The sequence below is a fragment of the Anastrepha obliqua genome, chromosome 3 (assembly GCF_027943255.1).
Source record: "Anastrepha obliqua isolate idAnaObli1 chromosome 3, idAnaObli1_1.0, whole genome shotgun sequence".
NCBI lineage: Eukaryota > Metazoa > Arthropoda > Insecta > Diptera > Tephritidae > Anastrepha > Anastrepha obliqua.
Window position 1 is genome coordinate 121,144,469 of NC_072894.1, and position 23,385 is coordinate 121,167,853.

Consider the following 23,385-nt stretch of genomic DNA (forward strand, 5'->3'; position numbering starts at 1 on the left):
GCATATTTACAAAGTGCAAAAATTGAATAAAGTAAGTGTGAAATATGAACACGATTTAGTACTTTTCAAAAAGTGTGCAAATAATTAATAAGAATATTTATTTGAAGAATTATTTAAATAATTTTTTTAATTTTGTAGAGAAAATAAATGGTTCATCAGGATGTGAGATCGATTTTAGTGAATAGCTACTAATAATTTCTATTGAGGCGAAAAATATAGATATAGCTTATATAGCTGAGCCAAAAAGCTCATAAAATTAAAAAAATTGTGTGTAGCGGGTGGTTCATCTACCTAGCCGTTCTACCTCTCGCTTATTTTGAAAAAAAAAAATAAAATAAAATTAGATGCTAAGGATATGATGATTTTTCGGTGAAAATGTTCAACTTCAGCCAAGCGTTTTTCAGTTCATTCAGACGAACTTTGTGAATCAATCACGTCTTATTTCATAAATGTCTAACCAAAGATGTCTAACCATAAAATGTCTACCACTCGGCAGACAATAAAAACCCTCCTCATAAAAACAATTTTTCCATTCGGAGTCTACTTAAAACTGTAGGCCCCTCCATTTGTGGAACAACAACCAACCTTGCCAAATATCTAACAAAAGTGTGAGGGTCAATTATTTATTTTTAAAAACTAAATTTTCAACTATGTCAAAAAAAATTGATAGTTTAAATTCTATATAAAGAATTTTTTTCATACAATCGGCGGGTTTCATAAAAAAAAATTTCTGATTTTAGATTGACCAGAAATTTTATTTGCGATAATTTTTTTTCTCTAAAAGGGTGTTACACATACATACAAGCTGCTTCTTAAAAATAATATACAACGGAAATACATCGTTTTTTCCGGCTTTACTTTATGTATCCTAATGAGTTTTGAACTTCCATATAAAATTTGTAATTACACAGGTGAACAAACAATAATGTTTTTTTTAGCCCAGAACTAGACCAGCCAACTCGTATGTAAAATCCAAGACAATAGAAAATCCATATATAAAATCGTTTTTGTACATAGTTTTAGAGACATAGCCGTATAACGGTTTTGAATTAAAGAAAAAAAGTAGATCATAAAAATTTCTTATATCTGGAGAAAAAATCGTCTAAAGATGTTATTTATGTCAAATTTTATATTGTAATTAAAATTTATCACTCCAGTAATTTGTTTCTAGAAAAGCCAACTAATGATTTCACAAAAATGGAGTTTTTATTCTAATGGAGTAACTTTTAGGTTTAAGAAATTAAAAAGCAAAATATTTTGAAAATATTTCTAGCAATACGAGGGGTGCCTTTTATGTGTCGGAATTAGAGAACAAAAACAAATTTTAATCATCGAAAATCACTTTATTGGTTTTCAAAATATTCTCCATGAAGATCTATACACTTTTGCATGCGTTTGAACCAATTGTCGAAGCACTTTTGCCATTCTGAATGAGGTACCTCCAAAACATGCATTCTGAATGCCGCAACCGCTTCTTCAGGTGTCGAAAAACGTTGACCTCTCACTTTGTTTTTTACGTACGGGAATAAAAAGAAGTCATTCGGTGCCAAGTCAGGACTATACGGCGGATGACCCATTAATTCGATGTTTTGGGTGCTCAAAAATGCAGTTGTTTGAGCCGATGTGTGAGAGCTCGCATTGTCCTGGTGAAGATTGATCCGTCTAATTTGTTGGAAGACAACTGGCAAACAAATGGTTGTGTACCACTCAGAGTTTACTGTTCTGCGTTGTTCTAGTGGTACGGTTGCGACATGTCCAGTTTTTCCGAAAAAACAGGCGACCATTTGCTCGGAAGTGCTTCGTGCGCGAACAACTTTTGTTGGATTTGGCTCATCTTGAAACACCCACACAGTCGACTGCTGTTTACTTTCGGGCTCATACGCGTAAATCCATGATTCATCACCTGTCGCGATGTCATAGACGTGTTTCGAAGCCCCGAGATCGTATTTTTTGAGCATTTCCTTCGACCAATCGACACGAGTCTTTTTTTGAGCGGTTAACAAATTGTGTGGGATCCAACGCGAAGACATTTTTTTTGTCAAATGTTTATGCAATATTGAATGTATGCTAATCCCACTAATGCCTAAGATTGTCTCAATCTCACGATAGGTCACATGACGATCTTGCAATATCAGTTCGCGCACAGCATCAATGGTTTTCGGAACAATAACTGATTTTGGACGACCTTCACGAAATTCCACCCCTCGTATACTATAAATCGAAACTTCTCTTGATGTTTTCCCATAAACTGAAATACACTCGGTGGTCATTAGCTCTCTGTCATTATGAAGTTTCATGCACGGAATTGTACACTTCCGAATTGTTAGGCTATATAATATTAATATAGATATAGTGGGGTCTCTCAAGCACTTAGTCAGAAAGACCATTGCACTAAATGTCAGAATAGAGAGTCAGGATAGATACAGTAAGGATCGTAAGACGAAAAAATTGGTTTGAGGTCACTCTTCCGCAAATCTTTTGGATTCATTGATGAAACTTAAGAGATCCGGAAGAGGAAGATTATAAACTGTATCCATTATGATCAGAAATTTGTATGATGTAATCATAAACCTCTATTTGGCGATAACTCGAAGCTGTATAAGAAAAAAGAAATTATGTGAATTGCAGACTCAGCGACCTATTCTACATGGGAATTGAGTGATCTAGTTTTTTTTTTTTTTTGTTTTGCCTGTAAAGTAGTGTTATTAGATCTTTTTTGTAGTTAAAGCATGGTCAAATACAAGTTTTTTTTTCACAAACAAAATAAAAAGAACAAAAGTATTATTTTGTCTTCATTGCATCTGTATTGTAAGCCTTTCATAAACGGCTTAATATTCGAATTCGAATTCGCATCAAGTTCACAAATTTTATACTGCACCACAATTTAAAAGAAATTTTTATCCAAAAATGCAATTTCGTTAGCTCTTATAATTGACAATGAATGCGTAAAAGTCGCTGAAATTTGGGAGTTGTTGACTTGAAACAAATATTGCGCCCAGTTACTTTCATGGTAAAATCTATGGTTAAAATTTGTTCAAAAGTGCTGCTGAAGCGCCTTAAGCAGTTAACAGCAAATTTCAACATAATTCTCTAAACTTCCATCGAACGAAATGAGCCGGCCGTGGCAGCTAAAATTTGAACTATTGATCGTGAAAGTCTAAACAAATTTATTATCACTTCATTTTTATTCTTTATATGGCGTATTAAAAATATTTGGTTGCGCATTCGTAATCAGTATCCTCAAATACTATCAAATGCGGCTAATCACTGACCAGTGACTTCAAAATATTAAAATTTTGTTGCATAGTTTATTTGACCTATTTATATTAATAAATTAATCAGAATATGTTTCATATCTTTGGCCATTTTAAAAAATTAACTGAAATTTTTTTTACTTAAACAAGAGTACCTTTGCTGGGTTTTATTAATAAAACAAAACTAAATTTCTTAAAAAGCGTCGTCTATTTTTATAGACTGAAATATGTTTGCTACGGTTCGCTTTAATTTCGCCCGAACATTGATAAAATGCATGGTGAAAAGAATTCAGAAGGTGTGGACAACTTCAAACCGTTAACCGGGTCTTAGAAATATTAAAGGAATCAGCTGATTTGCTGACGTGACTTGAGATACATATGACGACGGTCTGTTTACGATAAAACCACGATTGAGATGGTGATAACACAGTAACTGCCCAAGTTACTTCGTTGCTGCCTGAATAACGACTGTTTGGACAAGCGTACAGATCTGATTATGCATACTTCGCCCCACTTCTCATAAATTTAAAACTGTTAGATAAAAATTAAATGCTTTTGTATATGTCTGATTAACCCATCTTCGGCCGCTACAAGAATTCGACATAATTTTTTCATTTCCTTTTTAGTCAGTGCTTATAGGACCATAATCAAGATAAATAAAAAAAAAAAAATTCTGACCATCGGTGTTTTAGATATGGACTGGTCGAAAAATCGACCGCTAGCCAAAAACCGTCAAATATATTAAAAAAAAAATACAACATATATGAAAAAAATTTAGCACACGAAGTCAATTTACATATTTCATTTTATTTCAAATACAAATATTTTTTTGTTGTTTTATTGATAGAAAAGTCAGCTTACAAATTTTTATGATAATCATCAAAACATTTAGTATGTAAATGAATATTGCATTTTTTGCAAGTAAAAATAGTATGTTTCTTGCAAAATTGACACCGCCGAAATTTGTTTTCAATGCTTCTCATGACGACGTGTACCCTTTCATTGATCCGAGGAAGGTTCGATGGACCTTCATCTCCATGTTCGTTTTCATACTCGTCCTCGTCCTTGTCGTAATTCAATAATTCTGTTGTGACTTTGGAACGAAAATCAATTTGTGACAGTGGTTTTATCTTTTCAATTTTTGCCATCATACAATGAAGTTTCCATGCATTGACCATTGCGTTACCAAGAGCATTTGTCCATATTGGCCACCCCCATTTTTTTCCTCTCATACATATTCTATAATTTGCCACCGCATTATCATGGATATCCACACCACCCATGCCATGATTATACTCTTGAATAACTTTTGGCTGCGGGATAGTGATAGTTTGTTTTTTCTTCCGACAATATCTTTTAGTGCTAATAATTGGATTGACTGTGGAGTTATTAGTTATAACATTGACTACAGCATTATCATTCCACCGAACAGTCAATATTTCTTGCTGATGATCAAGTAGTTGATGAAATGTTCCTCGTATTTCTTTTTTTAAATTTCTCAAAGGAGAATCGCCCATTCTATTTTCGCGTATAGTACCAGTTGCAAAAAATCGACGTTCGTTCAGAAGGCACATTAGATGGTATGAAGAGAAAAAAATTATCAAAGAAAATGATGTTGCACTCAGGGTCAGATACGTTGGCAAGCAAGTCTAAGAATGTTTGTGCGCCTAGACCAATAGTTTTATCGTGAGGGGTTGCTGCTCCCCCGTACAATGAACTAGAAAATAAGTACCCACTTTCAGAGCATAAGCACCATGTTTTAAACCCAAACCGGATTGGCTTTCCCTGGATAAACATTTTGCAGGAGTGGTGTCCAAAGTATGGAATCATCTGTTCGTCTATAGAGAGATTATGGCTAAAGACTCCAAACTGCATAAACTTTTTGTTGAGAGCGTCAGTAATAGGATGAACCTTCGCAAAACGGTCTGCTGCGTTTAAATTCGTGTTGTCAGCGAGATGGAAAAACTGCTTAATTTTGGAGGTAAGGTACTAGTGCTGAACAAGAATTTTGGTTCACTAGTAATGATTTTCCCTGCAGGGGTAGTACCTTTCCTATACCACAAAGATACTCACTTCCATCTCTTTCAATAAGAAAAAAATATTGCTAGATTTTGTTCTATCCTACATGACAGTTCCTGGCCAGCGGTCGATTTCTCGACCACTAAAGTTTACGTCCATGAAACAGTAAAAATTATTGCAATATCGATATGTTACTTTTTTGATTCTCTTAATTTCATCTTTTCTCTTCACAATTAATTAGTAACAATTATTTATTTTTTTGTTTTTCATTATTTTATCATCTGCACAAAAAACACGTAAAAATAGTGATAATTTCATTCTTTTACAAAAATCTTCCCTGAACCTTTTTTTCTTAAAAAATTATGCTCTAGAAATTAACTAAATTCCAAATTTAAAACTTGTGAAAACTAATCAATAAATTTACATTTAGTTTCTGAGATATTGGAGGCCGAAGTTGGTGGTCGAAAAATCGACCAGCTGCCGAAAATGGGTTAATCTGATTACTCGGAAAGTTGTGCTAACTTACGAAAAATCAGCAGTCCGTTGGACTTAGAATTTGTTGCAAGTTTTGTTAAGTGACATCACATACAGTGATGCCAAAAGCAATATTTTTACAGATTTGCATGCAAAGCATATTGCAGTATAAACTCGATTCTTGCACATAATGAAAACCAACCTGGATGCAAGTACTGAGGTTATTTTTCCGTATAAATTCAAGTGGTTTTTTACTAATAGCAATGCAAGCTTATTTGTTTTCATTGCATTCATTAAATACGGCCGCCGTAGTCAAATGGATTGGTGCGCGACTTACATTTGGAAGACGTAGGTTCGAAACTCCGTGAAACACTACAATGAAGAAAAAATTTTTCTAATAGCGGGCGCCCCTCGGCAAGCAATGGCAAACCTCCGAGTGTATTTCTGCCATGAAAAAGCTCGTCATAAAAAATATTTACCGTTTGTGTAACAACATCAAGATGCACGTCACAAAGGAGGAGGTGGTCGTCCTAACACTCAAAAAGCGTGTACGCGCCAATTATAGATAGGATTATTTTTATATTTATAATTAAATACTTTAAAGTGATAAGTTGGATTCTGGACCAATTACCATTTAAGCCAATAAGTTTCATTTAAAGTTAAAGAAATTTGCGATTATGGTTTGTTGTGTACACATTCGCTTGTTCAGGATTACACTGCCTCTGAGCCTTTGCAGCGTCATAATATCGTTTAAGCAAGCATTGTTTTGCTCGTATATTGAATACTGGTATTGCCTCCTCCGATGCAATTTTATTCTTATTCAGCATCTCGCCATTAGTTCCTTCGCCGACTGTTTCGTCGTTTTCACTACAATATTATTTATTTAAAGCTGTGGGTTCCGAATGAGGCTCAACAATCCATTGCTCGATTTCAGATTGGGAGACTTGCTGCAATGGTTCTACTTCCCGAAGCAAAGTTGCAATGAATTGGATATTGGATGCATCATCAGCTATGTGACTGAATTCAACTTGCAGTAAAAGCATCCCATACACTAGCTAAAAATTATATTGGATTTTTCAGGTCGATATTTCTCAGTGACTCATCGATAGTTTCTCCACGAGCAACAATGAGACTTAAAAGGAGTTTTTGTAGTTCAATTTAGTAAACCTTATAGCGTTTTGATCCATGGGCTGTATTAAAGCCGTACAGTTAGGAGGCAAGCACATTAACGATTTTTGGCCATCGTAGCTCTTTAACTTTTACCGCCTGCTTTGGGATGGCTTGGAGCATTATCAATAAGAAGAAGTGGTTTTTTCGGAAGACTTTGCGCACGAAGGAACTCTTTTACTTGTTAATTTAAGAAATTTTTGATTAAAACAGGATTCTTAGTTTTGGCAAAAAATGAATATAGCTCTGGAACAAATGTTCTGTGAAATCATTTTTCAAATGCAGCGAAGATCATTCAAGCACTTTTATTTACTTTGTAGGCAACGGGCATATCAGTGACATTTTTTATTTAACGAATTTTTAATGAATTTTTTCCAGCAACTTTTGCACAAGCAAGGAACGTTATTCTCCCCTTACTTATCTTATGACCCGAAGAAGAGATTCCTGTTGAGCGCACAAGAGCTTAATCGGATAAGGGCTTCCAAAGTAAGACAGGCTCAGCGGCATTGAATATGTGCTCCTTGGTCACACCTAAATCCATAATTGTTTTGTTAAATTTGTTCAAAAATGGATTTCTGGAGTCACTCTTATTTGATAATTTTTCTCCGAGTTTCTAGTTTATTATATTATTAATATAGGGAAATTGTAAATATTAAAAGATAATTTTTTGAAATAGTACTGATTTCTTTATATGATGGTATACGGAACATAATCAGCCTTAAGTTTTCTGAAGTTTGCGTAAAGTACGCATAATCAGACCTCATGAACGCGTGTGAAATGAGCGGGCAGCCGAAGTTACTCTCCCAATTTTGCTTCGAATAGCCAAACCTCGCAATCTATGCATCATCTTTAGATAAAATTGGCCGGCGATCGGTTTAGTTCAGCTTCGGCCACAAAAAGTGATATTCGTCCGTTCTGTACTCAGCACAAACTACAATTAATTTTACGCAATTGTATATGCCTACGTACATACATAAACCGAGAGTATGAATTTAAGCATTAGCGAGAAGCAATCAAACAAAGCTATAGCTTTCCGTGCACTTACAGAGAATGTGTACTCCAATCCCGGTGGAAATGCATACAAAATTGGCATGCGAAAATTAAGAGCATTTTCAGAAAAAGCGCCAACATGCCCTAGTACTTGGGCGAAAATTTTTGCATAGTTGCTGCCATAGAGAGGAAACTTAATAATGGGTCGTATCAGAAATTAACGAAGAGGAACGCCGGGCAGCTAAGAAGATAAAAATCCTCATACAACTCTAATGCTAGACGGCATTCCAAATGTAGTGCTGAAAGCGGCTATACAAGCGAAGCCTTTAGAGCAAATAAATACCTGCTTGCGTGAATCAATTTTCTCCAAACTGTGGGATAGCCAATGATTGGTGCGCATACCAAAAAATTTAAAACCTACACAGATGCCAGCAGAATATGACCCAATATGCCTACTGGACACCACAGGCGAAGTAATCGAACAAATCATATGTAATAAATTGTAGAAATATACTGAATCGACAAGGGGACTCTCCCAGTTTCAGTACGGCTTTAGGCTAAAAAGAAGTACACTTGATGCAATCCAGAAAGTGTGTGGCCTTGCTAAAGCAGCATTCCAGGGCAATAGATGGGCCGAGGGCATATGATATACTGCTCAATTACTACGTTTGACGTAAAGAATGGCGGACTAGAGTCGAATATTAAACGCGGTGCACAGTCCGGTGTTCCAGGCTATTTGATAAAGAAAATATCGTTGTACTTCAACAATAAGACACTCATATGTTACACAGACGTAGGTTCAATGTCCTTCAACGTCAATGCAGGCATCCCACAGGTCTCTGTGTTACGAGTATCATGTGCAATGGTGTATTCCGCGTACCTAAGCCTGAATAGAAATTGTAGGGTGCTCAGACGACATTGCGTTAGTAGTGGCAGCAAAAACAAAACGAGAGATTGCCAAAAGAAGCAGGACGACAACATCTGAGATAAAGAAACGGCTACAGAAAGCGCACCTATTTTTAGCACCTAATTAGCAGCCACAGACCTTTAGAGAATACTCACATGATTCAAGCATGTAAATGATACATTCTGCCAGTTGTGTGAGGACAAAATAGAAAACCCTGAACATGCAAACTCAGAGTATGTTAAATTTTCAGACTTAAAAAATAGGCTGAGCAGCAACTGAATTGCACAATGAGCTCCAGTGAACTAGTTCGCCAAGTGCTTTCCTCGGTTAAGCAGGTGAAGCTAATACGAAGGGTGCCTTTTATATGTCGGGATTTGGCAACCCTGGTGTTGCAATCTGGCAACTGACAGCTGTATCGCAAAGTTTGACATTTTTTGGCTTTTACGTACTCAGAACGTTTTGAAATACCAGCGCTATTTGTGTTGTTTACAGTAACTTAAAAGATTCATCTCGGTCCAAAAATGGAATTAAATCATGAACATTTTCGTGCGATTATTTTTTACAACTTTCGACGTGGATTAACTCAGCAACATTGCATGGATGAACTTAATTCATTTTTTGGCGGTGAAGCTCCATCAAGGACCAGTGTTTATCGATGGTATGGTAAATTCAATCGTGGTCGTAGTTCCCTCTAAGACGAATTTCGTGAAGGTCGTCCAAAATCAGTTGTTGTTCCGAAAACCATTGATGCTGTGAGCGAACTGATATTGCAAGATCGTCATGTGACCTATCGTGAGATTGAGACAATCTTAGACATTAGTGGGACCAGCATACATTCAATATTGCGTAAACATTTGACTGTCAAAAAAAGTTGTTCGCGTTGGATCCCACACAATTTGTCAATCGCTCAAAAAAAGGCTCGTGTCGATTGGTCGCAGGAAATGCTCGAAAAATACGATCGTGGGGCTTCTAAACACGTCTATGACATCGCGACAGGTGATGAATCATGGATTTACGCGTATGAGCCCGAAAGTAAACAGCAGTCGACTGTATGGGTGTTTCAAGATGAGCCAAATCCAACAAAAGTTGTTCGCGCACGAAGCACTTCCAAGCAAATGGTCGCCTGTTTTTGCGTACCACTAGAACAACGCAGAACAGTAAATTCTGAGTGGTACACAACCATTTGTTTGCCAGTTGTCTTCCAAGAAATTAGGAAAACCAATCGCCAAAGACGGATCATTCTTCACCAGGACAATGCGAGCTCTCACACATCGGCTCAAACAACTGCATTTTTGAGCACCCAAAACATTGAATTAATGGGTCATCCGCCGTATAGTCCTGACTTGGCACCGAATGACTTCTTCTTATTCCCGTACGTAAAAAACAAACTGAGAGGTCAACGTTTTTCGACACCTGCAGAAGTGGTTGCGGCATTCAGAATGCATATTTTGGAGGTACCTCATTCAGAGTGGCAAAAGTGCTTCGACAATTGGTTCAAACGTATGTAAAAGTGTATAGATCTTCATGGAGAATATTTTGAAAAACAATAAAGTGATTTTCGATGATTAAAATTTGTTTTTGTTCTCTAATCCCGAAATATAAAAGGCACCCCTCGTAATGGTGAGACTCCGACAAGATGAGCAACGCCTGAGAAACAACTGAGGAGACAAAACGTGCAAATATAACCTGCCTTACGAAGGTGGAGGGGGTGATTTATGTCCGTAGGCGCTCAGCCGCAAAACAGGCGAGTGAATCGGGTATGCTTATAGTAAGGGCTATACGTCTCATTTGGAGACTTAATCCCCTGCATCGCACATAAAAAAACAGATATGTACATGTGTATAAAAACAATTCAAAAATAGTTGGTACAAATAATACCGATTTTTTAAAGCATTTTAAATTAAATTTTTTTAGAAAAAATTTTACATCTAAATTTTTCAGTGACGAAATATCTTAAGAAATCGAAAAAACTTTATTTAAATATTCACATATAGATATTTTTTTACAAAGCGTCCATGCAAAATTGAGTTTCCTATACTTACAGGTAATTTATCACTTTGTGTTTGACTAAATGTCCCCACCGGCACTAGGCCAGGAAGTGTCAGATTTCTACTATTCCGCGCATAGCCCCGCGCTAATACTGTATAATTGCCAGCTGCGTCGCCATTCTCATCGATATAGACGTGGTAGCTGCAAGGAGGAGGGAGTAAAAATTGTTCTATTATTTAATTTTTCGAAATATGGCCACCACAAGAGAACCATGAAATAAGAAATAATTTTTCAATTCCAATATCCATATAAATGAGGGAAACAAATTCTATGCAATTTTTTATGAGCAAAGAAAATATGCTTCCATCACTCATTAAATATAAAACTCATTATTCGACATAATTAAAAGCTTGATTTCGAATACGAAACAGCAGCAATGCGCTCAATCTCCACAACGACCATAACATTTAGATTTAGCAACGGTACAGCTATTTCGCATTTTACATTACCCAAAGTGAAAATTAAAAAAGCAATACAATTCAGGTTCCCTGTTTTTGAATAGTCATACACAGTTACACATATACAGGTGAAAAAATCACTTCTTACTCACCCCATGGCGCTCAAGTATTTCGAACCTTTTATGGCTGAAATAAGAGCGGTGCCATTTTTGGGTTTGCCACCAGACTTCAAAACTTTTATTAGCGCATTTGCATACAAATGAACAGCATCGTAGAGATACGCAGCTTCGGCGCTGATCTGAAAGCGGAAGTATAATAAAAAATACAACAACAAAGTAAATTTAAGCTTCCTGAATCTACATGAAAAAATTGTGTAAAAATGTTGGCGTTGTTGAATTTACAAAAACCTTAAAGTCACACTAAAGCTTCGCACATTTCATAAATTTACTCACCTGCTTTGCTCCCCCAAAATAGCCTAGAGGGTTGGGGAAATTGAACGGTGGCAGTTCCATGTATTTATTCACCTAAACGCAGAAGGAAGCAAGAAAAATAAAAATTTCGTTAGGCTGCGAGTTGAGTTTTGATGTAATTGTGGTTAGAATTAAATATTTCAGGCACGTTATCCTTATCTCTTTCACATTTCCGCCCTACCTCCTTTCGAAGCGCACATAGCCCGCAGTGATGTTTGCTGGCATATTTAGCAACTGCACGCAATTCTCAGTCTATAATTGTCACTTAAATAGACATTAATGCGTGTTTATACACACTTTCATTCGCATACACACATACATACATACATACATTCCTACAAGGCTGCGTCTTCGACTATACCTCTTGTTATTCTTGTCAGCAATTTTGATCGCACTTTTATCTACGTAAATTGTTGCCAATCAATCGGCCTAAATCAGTTACAAGCTTAGCTCGATGAGTGTCATACATGCATGCATTTATAAAGATACATACACATATAAATAAGTATGTTCATACACTAGGGAGAAAAACTGAAGCACCAAGCATAGTTTGCTTTTACTGCTAATTCAGTAGCTGTAAACTAAGCCTTTAGTAACTAAATTTGATCGTTTTTAACGACTTACTAAAGGAGCTGATTGTCTATATGGAACACGTGACACTTACGAGGGAAGATTCATAAGTCTTTAGAATGAAAAACTAGACATTGGTTTTTTAACAAAAAATTGATTTATTATTCAACATAATCTCCTTTTAAGTCAATACATTTTTTGCAACGCTTTTCTAACATATTTATTCCTTCTCTAAAATAAGTTTTTTCAAAACCTTCAAAATAAGCATTTGTTTCAGCTATAACTTCAATATTTGACACAAATCTTTTTCCGCCGAGCCATTTTTTCATATTTGGAAAAAGTCACTGGGATCTAAATCTGGCGAATATGGCGGATGAGGGAGCAATTCATAGCCTAACTCATTTATTTTTTCCTGCGTTTTCTAAGATGAATGTGAAGGAGCGTTATCATGATGAAAGAGGATTTTCTTCTTCTTTAAATGTGGCCATTTTTGCTTAATATTTTGGTCCAATGTATCCAACAAAGATGAATAATATTCAGCTGTGATGGTTTTACCCTTTTCAAGATAATCTATGAAAATTATACCTAGTGCATCCCAAAAAATAGATGCCATAATCTTACCAGCTGATGCAACGACCTTTGCCTTCTTTGGAGCACTTGAGCCATGTTCTACCCATTGTTTGGACTGCTCTTTAGACTCTGGTGTATAGTGGTGGATCCACGTTTCATCCATCGTTATGAAACGACGCAAAAATTCCGATAGATTTCTGTTAAACATGTCTAAACCAACTTTTGAAGTCGTCATTCGGTTCATTTTTTGCATAGGAGTTAGCAAACGCGGCACCCATCTTGCTGAAAGCTTTTTCATACCCAACTCATCATGTATTATGTCATGCACACGTTCATAACTAATGTTCACAATGTCAGCAATCTCTCTCAACTTAATTCTTCGATCTTGTGTGACAATTTTGTACACTTTTTCCACCGTATCTGGAGTCGTTACCTCTTTTGGCCTCCCTGAGCGTGGCTCATCTTTGGTGCTTATCCGACCACGTTTAAACTCGTTTACCCAATTGTAAACTGTTGCATTTGAGGGTGCATGTTCCCCTAATACTGTCTGCAACTCCTCAATAATTTGCGTCTGGTTTAAACCTTTCAAATGAAAGTACTTTATAACAGCACGAAGTTCACTTTTTTCCATTTTTAATAAAAATACAATAGTGTTTTGCAAAAATAATTCTCAAAAAAGTACCGTTTGACCATATGTTATGAATGCTGGATTACCTAGCCGCAGTTGTCAAACGGAAACTTAGAAAAGACCTATCAAAAGACCCATAAAAGGAAAATCGACACACACCATTTTTTTGTCGATTGATATTGACATCATCGGCCTTAGCAACCGCGCTGTTTGTTCGGCTTTCCCAAAGTGGACAAAGAAGCAAAGCGAATAGGTCTGGTGGTGAGCGCTGATAAAACTAAGTACCTCCTGTCATCAAACAAACAGTCGGCGCACTCGTGTATCGGCACCTACGTCACTGTTAACAGTTACGAATTCGAAGTTGTAACAGACTTCGTTTATATAGGAACCAGCATTAACAAAGATAACAAATTCCACCTTGAAATCCAACGTAACAGGTGGCGCTAAAGTAATTCTCCTATCAGAAAATGCTATAAATTTTGCGATTGGCCCCTAATGTCAGTTCTGTTTTGACATTTGTGTAGTAAACACATGCGAAATACACGTTAATAAACAATGTTACGCTACACTGCTCCAGAACGCAATAATCGGTCGGTGACTTTGGCACAACGTGAATTTCGTCGCAGATTTTCTCGTCGTCCAACGCCTACTGGTGAAACACTGCGACGTTTAGCCGCTCGCCTTGAAGAGACTGGCACAACACGAGATGCTGCCAGGCGTGGCAGACCCCGGAGTAGCCGTTCTGCAGAGAATATTGCTGCTGTAGCCGAGATGTCATGGAAGCGCCGTCGACATCGACCAGACGACGTGCCACGCAAATGGGTATCAGTCGACGGTCTTTACAGCGAATTTTGGTACAAGATTTGAAGATGTTTCCGTACAAAGTCCAGACGGTGCATCAGCTATTAGCTGCTGACCGCCAATCGCGTCTAACATACGCTCAAGCCATCCTTAATCACCATCAAGAGGAAGATGATTTTTCATCAAAAATAATCATGAGTGATGAGGCCCATTTCCATCTTAGCGGGTACGTAAAAAAGCAAAATTTACGCTTCTGGAGCACTGAAAATCCACGTGTAACCCACGAAGAGCCATTACACCCGCTCAAAGTCACTGTATGGTGTGCTGTTTTCGATGGAGGAGTCATCGGACCTTTTTCCTTCGAAGACGTCGCGGGCCAAACGGCTACTGTGAATGGTGAGCGCTACAGAGCAATGATCAACGAGTTCTTTTTGCCGAAAACATGTGGTTCCAACAGGACGGTGCAAACGGCACACACTGCACGTGCCACAACCGATATGCTGAAGGATGCATTTCCCGGGCGCCTAATCTCCCGTTTTGGCGATTTGCACTGACCAGCAAGATCGCCTGATTTGACCTCTCCAGACTTCTTTTTGTGGGGATTTTTGAAGTCGCGGGCTTATGTCAACAAGCCTCAGACTCTTGCAGTTCTTAAAGACAATATCCGTCAAGAATGTGAGGACCTATCGCCGGAAGTTTTGGCCAAAGTGATGGAAAATGCCATAAAAAGGGCTCAAATGGCAATCAACTGTGGCGGCGGCCACTCTCATGACATCATATTCTCGACTTGATGTAAAACAAATTAAATGACCAAATAAAATCCATAAGAAGAATCAAAGTTTTTCATTTATTTTTTTTTAATTGCAGCCAAAAAACATCGCAAGGTTACTTTTGCGCCACCTTGTATAATCTCTTTTGCCAACAAGTGCTACTTTGTACTACGCAGGCCCTCTCTCGACGAACAAACCTAGTCCTTTATAAGGCTTTCATCATGCCCGTCCTAACGTATGCCGCAGAAGCGTGGACGATGACCGTATCCGATAAGGCGTTCCTTGGAGTGTTTGAGAGGAAAGATTGCGCAGAAGATTTTTGGACCTTTGCATGTTGGTGACGGCGAGTATCGTAGACGTTGGAACGATGAGTTGTATGAGCGTAACGACGGCATAGACATAATGCAGCGAATAAAGATCCAGGGGTTTCGTTGACTGGGTCATGTTGTCCGAATGGATACAAACGCTCCGCTGCCGAAAGTATTCGATGCGGTACCAGCTGGTGGTATGGTGGTAACAGAGCAAGAGGAAGGCCTCCTCTGTGTTATAAAGATCAGGTGGAGAAGAACTTGGCTTCACTTGGTGTGTCCAACTGGCGCACGAGCACGAGAAAGAAATGACTGGCGCGCTTTGTTAAACTCTGGAAAAATCGCTTAAGCGGTTATCGCGCCAATCAATAAGAAAAAGAAGACGAAGTTGTCAAACGGGGTACCCTCTCAAGATCAAGCACGGCCTATTCAATGAAGAGAAACAAAAAATCAAAAACTCAACCTTTTTCGGCATGCTCCGTTAGTGGTGGCTGATAAGGTGCAGTACTTGCGACTAACGGAAAGCTAACATAGAAGCCCAAAATTGGGGAGAGGGTTAGGAAGGCTGCAAATTCCATTTATGGTTGCAGTGGTACCTTTGGCGAAAAATAGATCCTCTCACCTAGAGTCATATTTTTGCTTTTTTTGTCCTCACTGCGACATCGAACAAAAAGCTGGAGAGGGACCCAAAGTCAGTGCTCATTGGATTCAGTGAGGTCGTTCAGTCCAGCACTACAGCAACTCCTAACGTCATGCTAAATGTGGCAACCGAGGAGATACCAGGCAAAACTGTCACTGCGCGAACCGCAATCAGGTTTGATCTCAATTACGGACACTCAAGTATACTTAGAAACTGTGAATTTATCCCCATAGAAGAATTCACATCCCATCCATTCATTCCCATTTCTTCATGAAAAGGGCGCGTGGGGTGCAGCTTTTGAAGGTAGGGTCAGGCAAATTTGTTCACGGATATTTCGAAGTTGGCCAGAAAGGTTTATGGAGCGATATTCTGTGAGAAACTTCCCAATAAGCTCAAGTTCAAGCTACCGGACCACTGTCATGAGTTCCAATCGAAGATAACCGCAAACAAAAAATTAACCGATTAATTACTTATTTGAGCAACTATTGTCAGGCAAGTGAATATTTTACTGCTACAGCGAAGTGGTAATAAGGGCGGAAAATGGCCGCATCCCAAAACTTTAAAGTGAATCTCATATGTGTACCTAGTCACAGGGGCATGGCGGGAAACTGCTGGGCGAAAGAGTTAACTAGACAGGAGACTCGTGAGGTGGGAATGCGAAGATTGGAGTCCCCTTAACTATCTGTGGTTCTTTCCGGACATTGTCCCTTGGGCATTAACGAGTCTCTTTTTCTGTAACTGTCTGGATGATGAGATGGAATCATCTCAGCCCTGTCCTGCGCTGGCGGGGCTAAAGTTTAGTCATCTCGGCTTATAGCATTTTTCGAATTGTGCAAATTCGATGAATTCGAAAGAACGTGGAATTATTCCGAAACTATCAGCAAGTGCTTTAGTACCACTTTTGTTTTGATGAGTTAAACGACAGGTTAAGTGGGTGTGTAAAAATAGCACCCTCTCAAGCTATAGTGGCTATGGAGGCACTGCAGAAAGTTATTAGTACTATGTACTGCTTTTACATTGGAGTTTCTTCTCCAGCATATCTTGGTTGAGGCCACTTCCGAACCGCAGATGATTTCATGAGAAACTTTTTCATGGCAGAAATGCTGCTCGGTGGTGTTCGTAATTGCCTACCGAGAGGCGATCGCTATTATAAAAAAAAAAATAAAAAAACTTTTACTAAGCATTTCAATATTGGCGAAATAATGGCGAAACCGGGAAAAATCGAATGATTGTTATAAGAATAGACTGATTAATCAAAAATATTTATCACAAAATATACACTCCTTGTTTCTATTTGTAAATATTTTAGTTTTTTTTTAATATTCTATGTGCATACAAACGTATAATATTTAGCCATGAAATTTAACCACTAATGGTCATACTTGTACATGATTAACTGAGTACTTAATCCAATTTTTATTTGAAATGACTGTGTAATTAAATTCCTGATTTTGATGCTGTGACGTTGTATTTTCACTTTGTTGCGATTTGGCTTTTGAACGCAATGTTGGGAAATTGAGAGTATGGAATGCCCTGGTAGCCACATCGTTATGTAAGTACAGTGCACACTCGATAATGTGAGCTAATCAATTCGAATTTGCTCACTTTTGATAATCTCAAAACTTGGGGCAAAAAAATATTCAAACTTCCAAAATAAAAATTAAAAAAAAAATTAACATTTTTGCAAATATGTAATAAATTTAATCAAAAAATTACCGAATGTAGAAATACGTTTATTAAGCGTTATTTTGCAGTTATCCAAAAAATATTTGTAATTTTTTTCTGCTGAAAGAACTGAACCCCCTTAGACCTCTCTCTCTTAGGTATCCAAGTAGGTTCATATCGCTTTGATCGACTTTCTTTTTCAGCCCACTCTTAACCGCAAAACCTTCTCGGAGCTCATAGTACAACTCAAATTGTCCTCTGTTCGTACTAATGCGTATGAACTAATTCGTATGGCTTGAATACGCATGAGTTTGTAAGTTGTAATCAAAAAACGCTTATTTCTCAATAACTCTTAAATTCGAAAATACCATTTATGCATTTGAAATATGTACTGAAGTATCCATCTCATACAGCTTTCAAGCCTTCTTCACTCTTTAGCATATTTTCTGATATTCACTCCATATTGTGTTCACATTACTGCGCGTGCACTGTAAGTATACGAGTATAGCTAACTCTACTCGTACATTAATTAACAATAATTAGTTTATTTTGCCACTACCAAAGGCGCAGGCTTTATCAAAGCCGGCAGCTAAATGATGTTAAAACACTGCACACACAGAGTAAGGCCCTATGGCTGATGTAACGGCTGCTGGTACACAACAGCTGACTAACGCAGAAACTTTGTTGGTTGTAATGTAACATATTTTGATAATTCGATAATTACTATTTAGAAATGTAATAAGTATAATTTTAATGGGAATCGTTCCAAATTAATATACATTTCACTAAAAGGTTCGATGGGTGCACAAAATTCGTTTCTGCTGAAATTTACAAGTTTGTCTAAGAGATAAATTTGTTTCAACTTAATTTGCTTACAGATCATTTATTGGCCATAAAAATGTATAAAAAAACAGAAAAAGCAAACTAACGAACGCATACGAATTTTAAAAATTCAAATAAGAAAAAATTTAAACAATTATTGATAGCTAAAAAAAGGGTATACATTAATAAAAACCAAAAATATATTGAAAAATTTATGGAATTAAAGAACAAATTGATCAAAATAAAAACTAAACCGACTACTAAATAGTAAATACGAAAAAAATTTAAGATTAAAAAAATTTTAAAATAAAATTAAAAAGAAATTTAGAAAACCATTGATAGGAAAAAAAAATATATAAAGTCACTAAAAACAAAACAACAAAATAATGTAAAAAAAACCATTTTAAATAAATTTGTAAAAATTTTAAAAATTACAAAAGCAAATTGATAAAAATAAAAAATAAACCAATAAAAACAAAATCAAAATAATAATAGCAAGATAAGCAAATAAAATTAAAAACAAAATTATATATATATAAAAACTTCAAAAATTAGTAATCGCTCACTAAAGCATCAAAAAATACAAAACACTAATTATAATATATTAAAAAATAATAAAACAATATATTAAAAAAATTTCACAATAAATAAAAGTTTTGAAAATTTGTACTATTTCATAAAAATTAAACCAATGAAAATAAAAAATAAGTCAGAGAAATTAAAAAACAAATTACTAAAATATATAAACCAAGACAATAAAAAAAATTATAATAAATTCATAAAATATTTAAAAATTAGTAAAAGTAAAGAGCAAATTGAGAAAACCAACAAACAAAAAATTAAAAGATATTGCATACAAAATTTAAAATAAAACAAACTAGCTAAATATAAATTTAAAAGACTCTTGAGAGACTGAACGACCGAAAGTAATAAAATTAAAAAATTAAATAATATATTAATAAAAGTAAAAGATTAATTGAAAAGCATAAAACAATAAACAAAACATAATAACAACATAAAAAATGAAAACAAAAAAAAAACAACAGTGTATTATATACATGTATGTTCTTAAACAAACGAACTAAAATAAAAAATAAATAATAAACACAGAACAAATTAAAAAAAAAATATTTTAATTTATAAAAACATCAAAGTTTAAAAAATCCATAGCCCATAAAAAATTAGTGATAAAAATCAATAAATAATAGAAGAAACAAATTGATAAAAATAATAAAGCAAAATAGTAAATACAAAAACAATTACAATAAAAATTAAATTGTTTAAATAATTTACAACGCGAAAGAAAAATTGTTCAATTTAATAATAAAAACAAAAAAACAAATAAAAATTTAGGTTAAATGGTTGGAGTGTCAGTCTAGCATTCCTCAAATAGCACTAAAGCGCCGTTCTGATACCATTAAGATACCTCCAACAGGCAGATATCTACAGCCAGCCAGAGCTGTTGGTATAATGGAGAAGATTGATGGAATTTAGGTGCTAAAAGGTAAACTAATAATAAAAATATTGTATCCTACATAAATATTTTAAATAGGTTAAAAAATGTTGTAAATAATATAACTTGAAAAAACTCCTAATATTTCATAAGAGAATAAAGTAATAAAAATGCAAAAAATAAATTGGTTAAAATAAAAACTAAGCAATTAACCAAAAATGATAAAAAAGCAAAATAATAAATACATAAAAAGATACAAATTAAACTAAAACAACATTGTTTAAATAATTGATAGGCCACAAAAAAAAAAAATAATTAAAAGTTATAATTAAAGACATCGGTATCCCCGTCGTTAAAGGGAAACTACACAACTTCTTTCTAAGAAAAGCGCAAGACAGATGGAGGTCTATCTCATCATGTGCCATTTCAAAAGCACTATGGCCTCAATATGACATAAACAATACGCTTAAGGTGATGGGAACCCCCCGCCATTCAATTTCCAAACTCATTGCGGTGATCACTGGCCACTGGGTGATCGGCACTCATGCGGAGAAGCTTGGAATTCCGTACAACCCCCATTGCAGAAGCTGTGGGGATCCTGCAGAGAAAGAGACTGTGGAACACTTTCTCTGCAGATGTCCGGCTTTGGCGGCTAGGCGCTTAAGATTCCTCAGCGTCCCCTTTGGGGATGACTTGATGAAATTCTCCAGCCTAGATCCCTTTTCTCTCCTCCGCTACATCAACAGCACTGGATGGCTGTAGACGGTTTTATCTTCTCCCTTAATCCTTTCACAGGTAGTGGTCCACTTTATGGTACCAAAACGGCACGTAAGTGCTACTTATAGTGTACCTGGGGTACTCTTGCCATCTTACCTACCTACCTATAATTAAAGTTAAAATATAAAGTAAATACAAGATACATACAATATACAAAAAATATTATAAACAAATAAAATTTGAAAAAAATGCCTACTATTTCATAAAAAATAAAGTAGTTAAAATGAAAAAAAATAATAATAAAAGTAGAAAACAAATTGATAAAAATAGACAATAAAAGCCAAATAATAAATACACAAAAATTAGATACTACAAAAGTAATTTGTGGGTCACAAAAAAACGAAAAAATAAGAATAAAAAGTTAAATTAAAAAGTATAGTTTATATATGAAGCAAATACTAAATATAAATTTAAAAAACTCCAAAAAATGTTTAATGTACAAAAATTTTAAAACATGTTTAATATTTTATAAAAATAGTAAAAAACAATTTAGTAAAAGTTCTATTTTATTACAAATTGTTAAAAAATGTAAATGTATCACAGGTAAGTGAATAAAAATAAAAAATAGCAAAAAAATAAATGTAAAAAGAAAAAATTTATAAATTTAATAATAAAAATAAAAAGTAAATATAAAAATTTAAGTAAAAATGTAAAATAAATAATAAATACAAAAATAATTTGAAATAACGTAGATATAGGCTCAAGTCCACAATTTGCCGCTGTATTTCGTATGGCTTAGAGATTGATTTGACTCCACCTAGGAGCTGCACTAAATTAAACTGCCAGCCATCGTGGTTTATATATAAATCGAATTTCAATACCGTGCTTCACGCACTTAATAAATCTACGACAAGTAGTCCGACCTATCAACAACTCTTCGCAGAACAGGAAAGAAACTACCGGAACAGCAATTGGAATTTTTTATATACGGATGGATCAGAAACCAGCACTAACACCACGTTCGCTGTAGTTAATCAACAAGGATTGCTCATTTCTGGAGGCCAGTTATCTAAACACTGCTCGGTGTTCACAGCGGAAGCAATGGCCATATATGTACAAAGCAGCAGATTTCGCGCAGAGTAATAAAGGAAAATTCCTCATTTGTACGGATAGCATGTCGTCTATTAAAGCCATACAAAACATTTATAGTAGTAGCAAATTGGTTGACAAAATAAGAGACCTTTGTATTCGGAACTTAAAAAAGATCAACATTATGTGGGTACCAGGCCATAAAGACATCCGAGGCAACGAGCGAGCCGACGAAACAGGTCGACTTATGCCAGCAACAAGCTCATTGTTTCCAGTTTATTCAGAGAATGATTTACATAGGCATATAAAAAAACATATTGACTCGATTAAGCTGACAGAATGGTATACATTTAAGCATCGGTATACTGAATTCAACGACAGGCGCAAACCATCTCTATACCCAAGCAATACACGTCGATATTTATCAAGCCAGTTCGCCAGACTCAGAATCGAGCATACTAAACTCACACACCAACACCTCCTCACAGGAGGTACCCAACAACAATGTCCATTTTGTGATAGTAACGCATCAGCTGACCATCTTTTAAACGATTGTTGTACCTTAGAAAGTTTCAGGAAAAAACACTTCGGATCCACCAAACCTTCTGCTCTGCTGGCTACGGTTTCTACCACCAATATAACTGCTTTAAATAATTTTTTGAAAGATTGTAACTTAACTACTATGATTTAATATGATTTCCTAATAATAACACAGACTGTTCTATCTAACTATCAAGTTGTAGGCCCTGGCAGCTAGTACTCGTTCTTGTATTAGTTTTAGTATTATATATTAATTTTAATAAATAAATAAATAAATAATTTGAAAAGGTTAAATAAAAGTTTAAGGGGGAACACCGCGTGAAAATTAAGTGATTCTCATGCATTTTTTTTTTAATAAGTAGGGATGATTGTTTGAGGATCGGACAAATTATAGTTTATTTAACATATATTCAACTATACTGCCACAAATTTTTATTAAAAAATATTAAGAAGTAGAATTGTTATTAATATTAATGCAATGACGTCATAAAAAACTGATGCACCCTGGTGGCCACGATACAGCGGTGAAAAATCATCTGAAAGCAAAAAACCAAAAAAATGCTTAATCTATACATCAATGGCTATCGTCGTACGTGGGGGTTTTTTATTATTATTATTATTTTTTTTTTTTTAGAAAATGGTGCAGGTTTGAAAAATGAGGTAAAACCACAAACCCTTTTTTTTTTGTTTTCGAAAGGCTTGAAAAAATATTAATTTTTGGAATTTTTAAAAACGTATGCTATGTACGACTGTAGCCCATAAATGTACAAAAAAAATTAAAATCGGTTCGTAAGTCTTCGAGAAATGGAGGCCACCGTGTGCAGAAAACGTTTTGAGAAAAACGCGTTTAAAGTTTTCATTGGCCGTTGTAACTCATTACCTGCACTTATTGCCTTGGGTATAACTTCGTCAATTTTCAAGATTTTAAGTTAAATTTTTTTACATATTTTTGAATATATCTACTTTAAGAAAATGCAGAAAAAAGCAAATAAAAATTTAAAAAACTCCTAATATTTCATAAAAGAATAAACTTATATAAATTAAAAATAAATTGGTAAAAGTAAGAAATAAATAAATAAATAAA

General features: G+C 35.5%; 1 protein-coding gene across 1 annotated transcript in view; it reads right to left on the reverse strand.

The window, feature by feature from the left end:
- LOC129241099 (guanylate cyclase 32E) overlaps positions 1–23,385 on the reverse strand; it is a 69,724-nt gene that overhangs the window by 25,795 nt on the left and 20,544 nt on the right. Inside the window, exons 6-8 of the mRNA XM_054877260.1 lie at positions 11,711–11,782; positions 11,411–11,556; positions 10,854–11,001 (exon numbers count right to left, since the gene is read on the reverse strand). Coding sequence (XP_054733235.1) covers positions 10,854–11,001; positions 11,411–11,556; positions 11,711–11,782 — 366 coding nt within the window. The remainder of the gene's footprint in view (positions 1–10,853; positions 11,002–11,410; positions 11,557–11,710; positions 11,783–23,385) is intronic.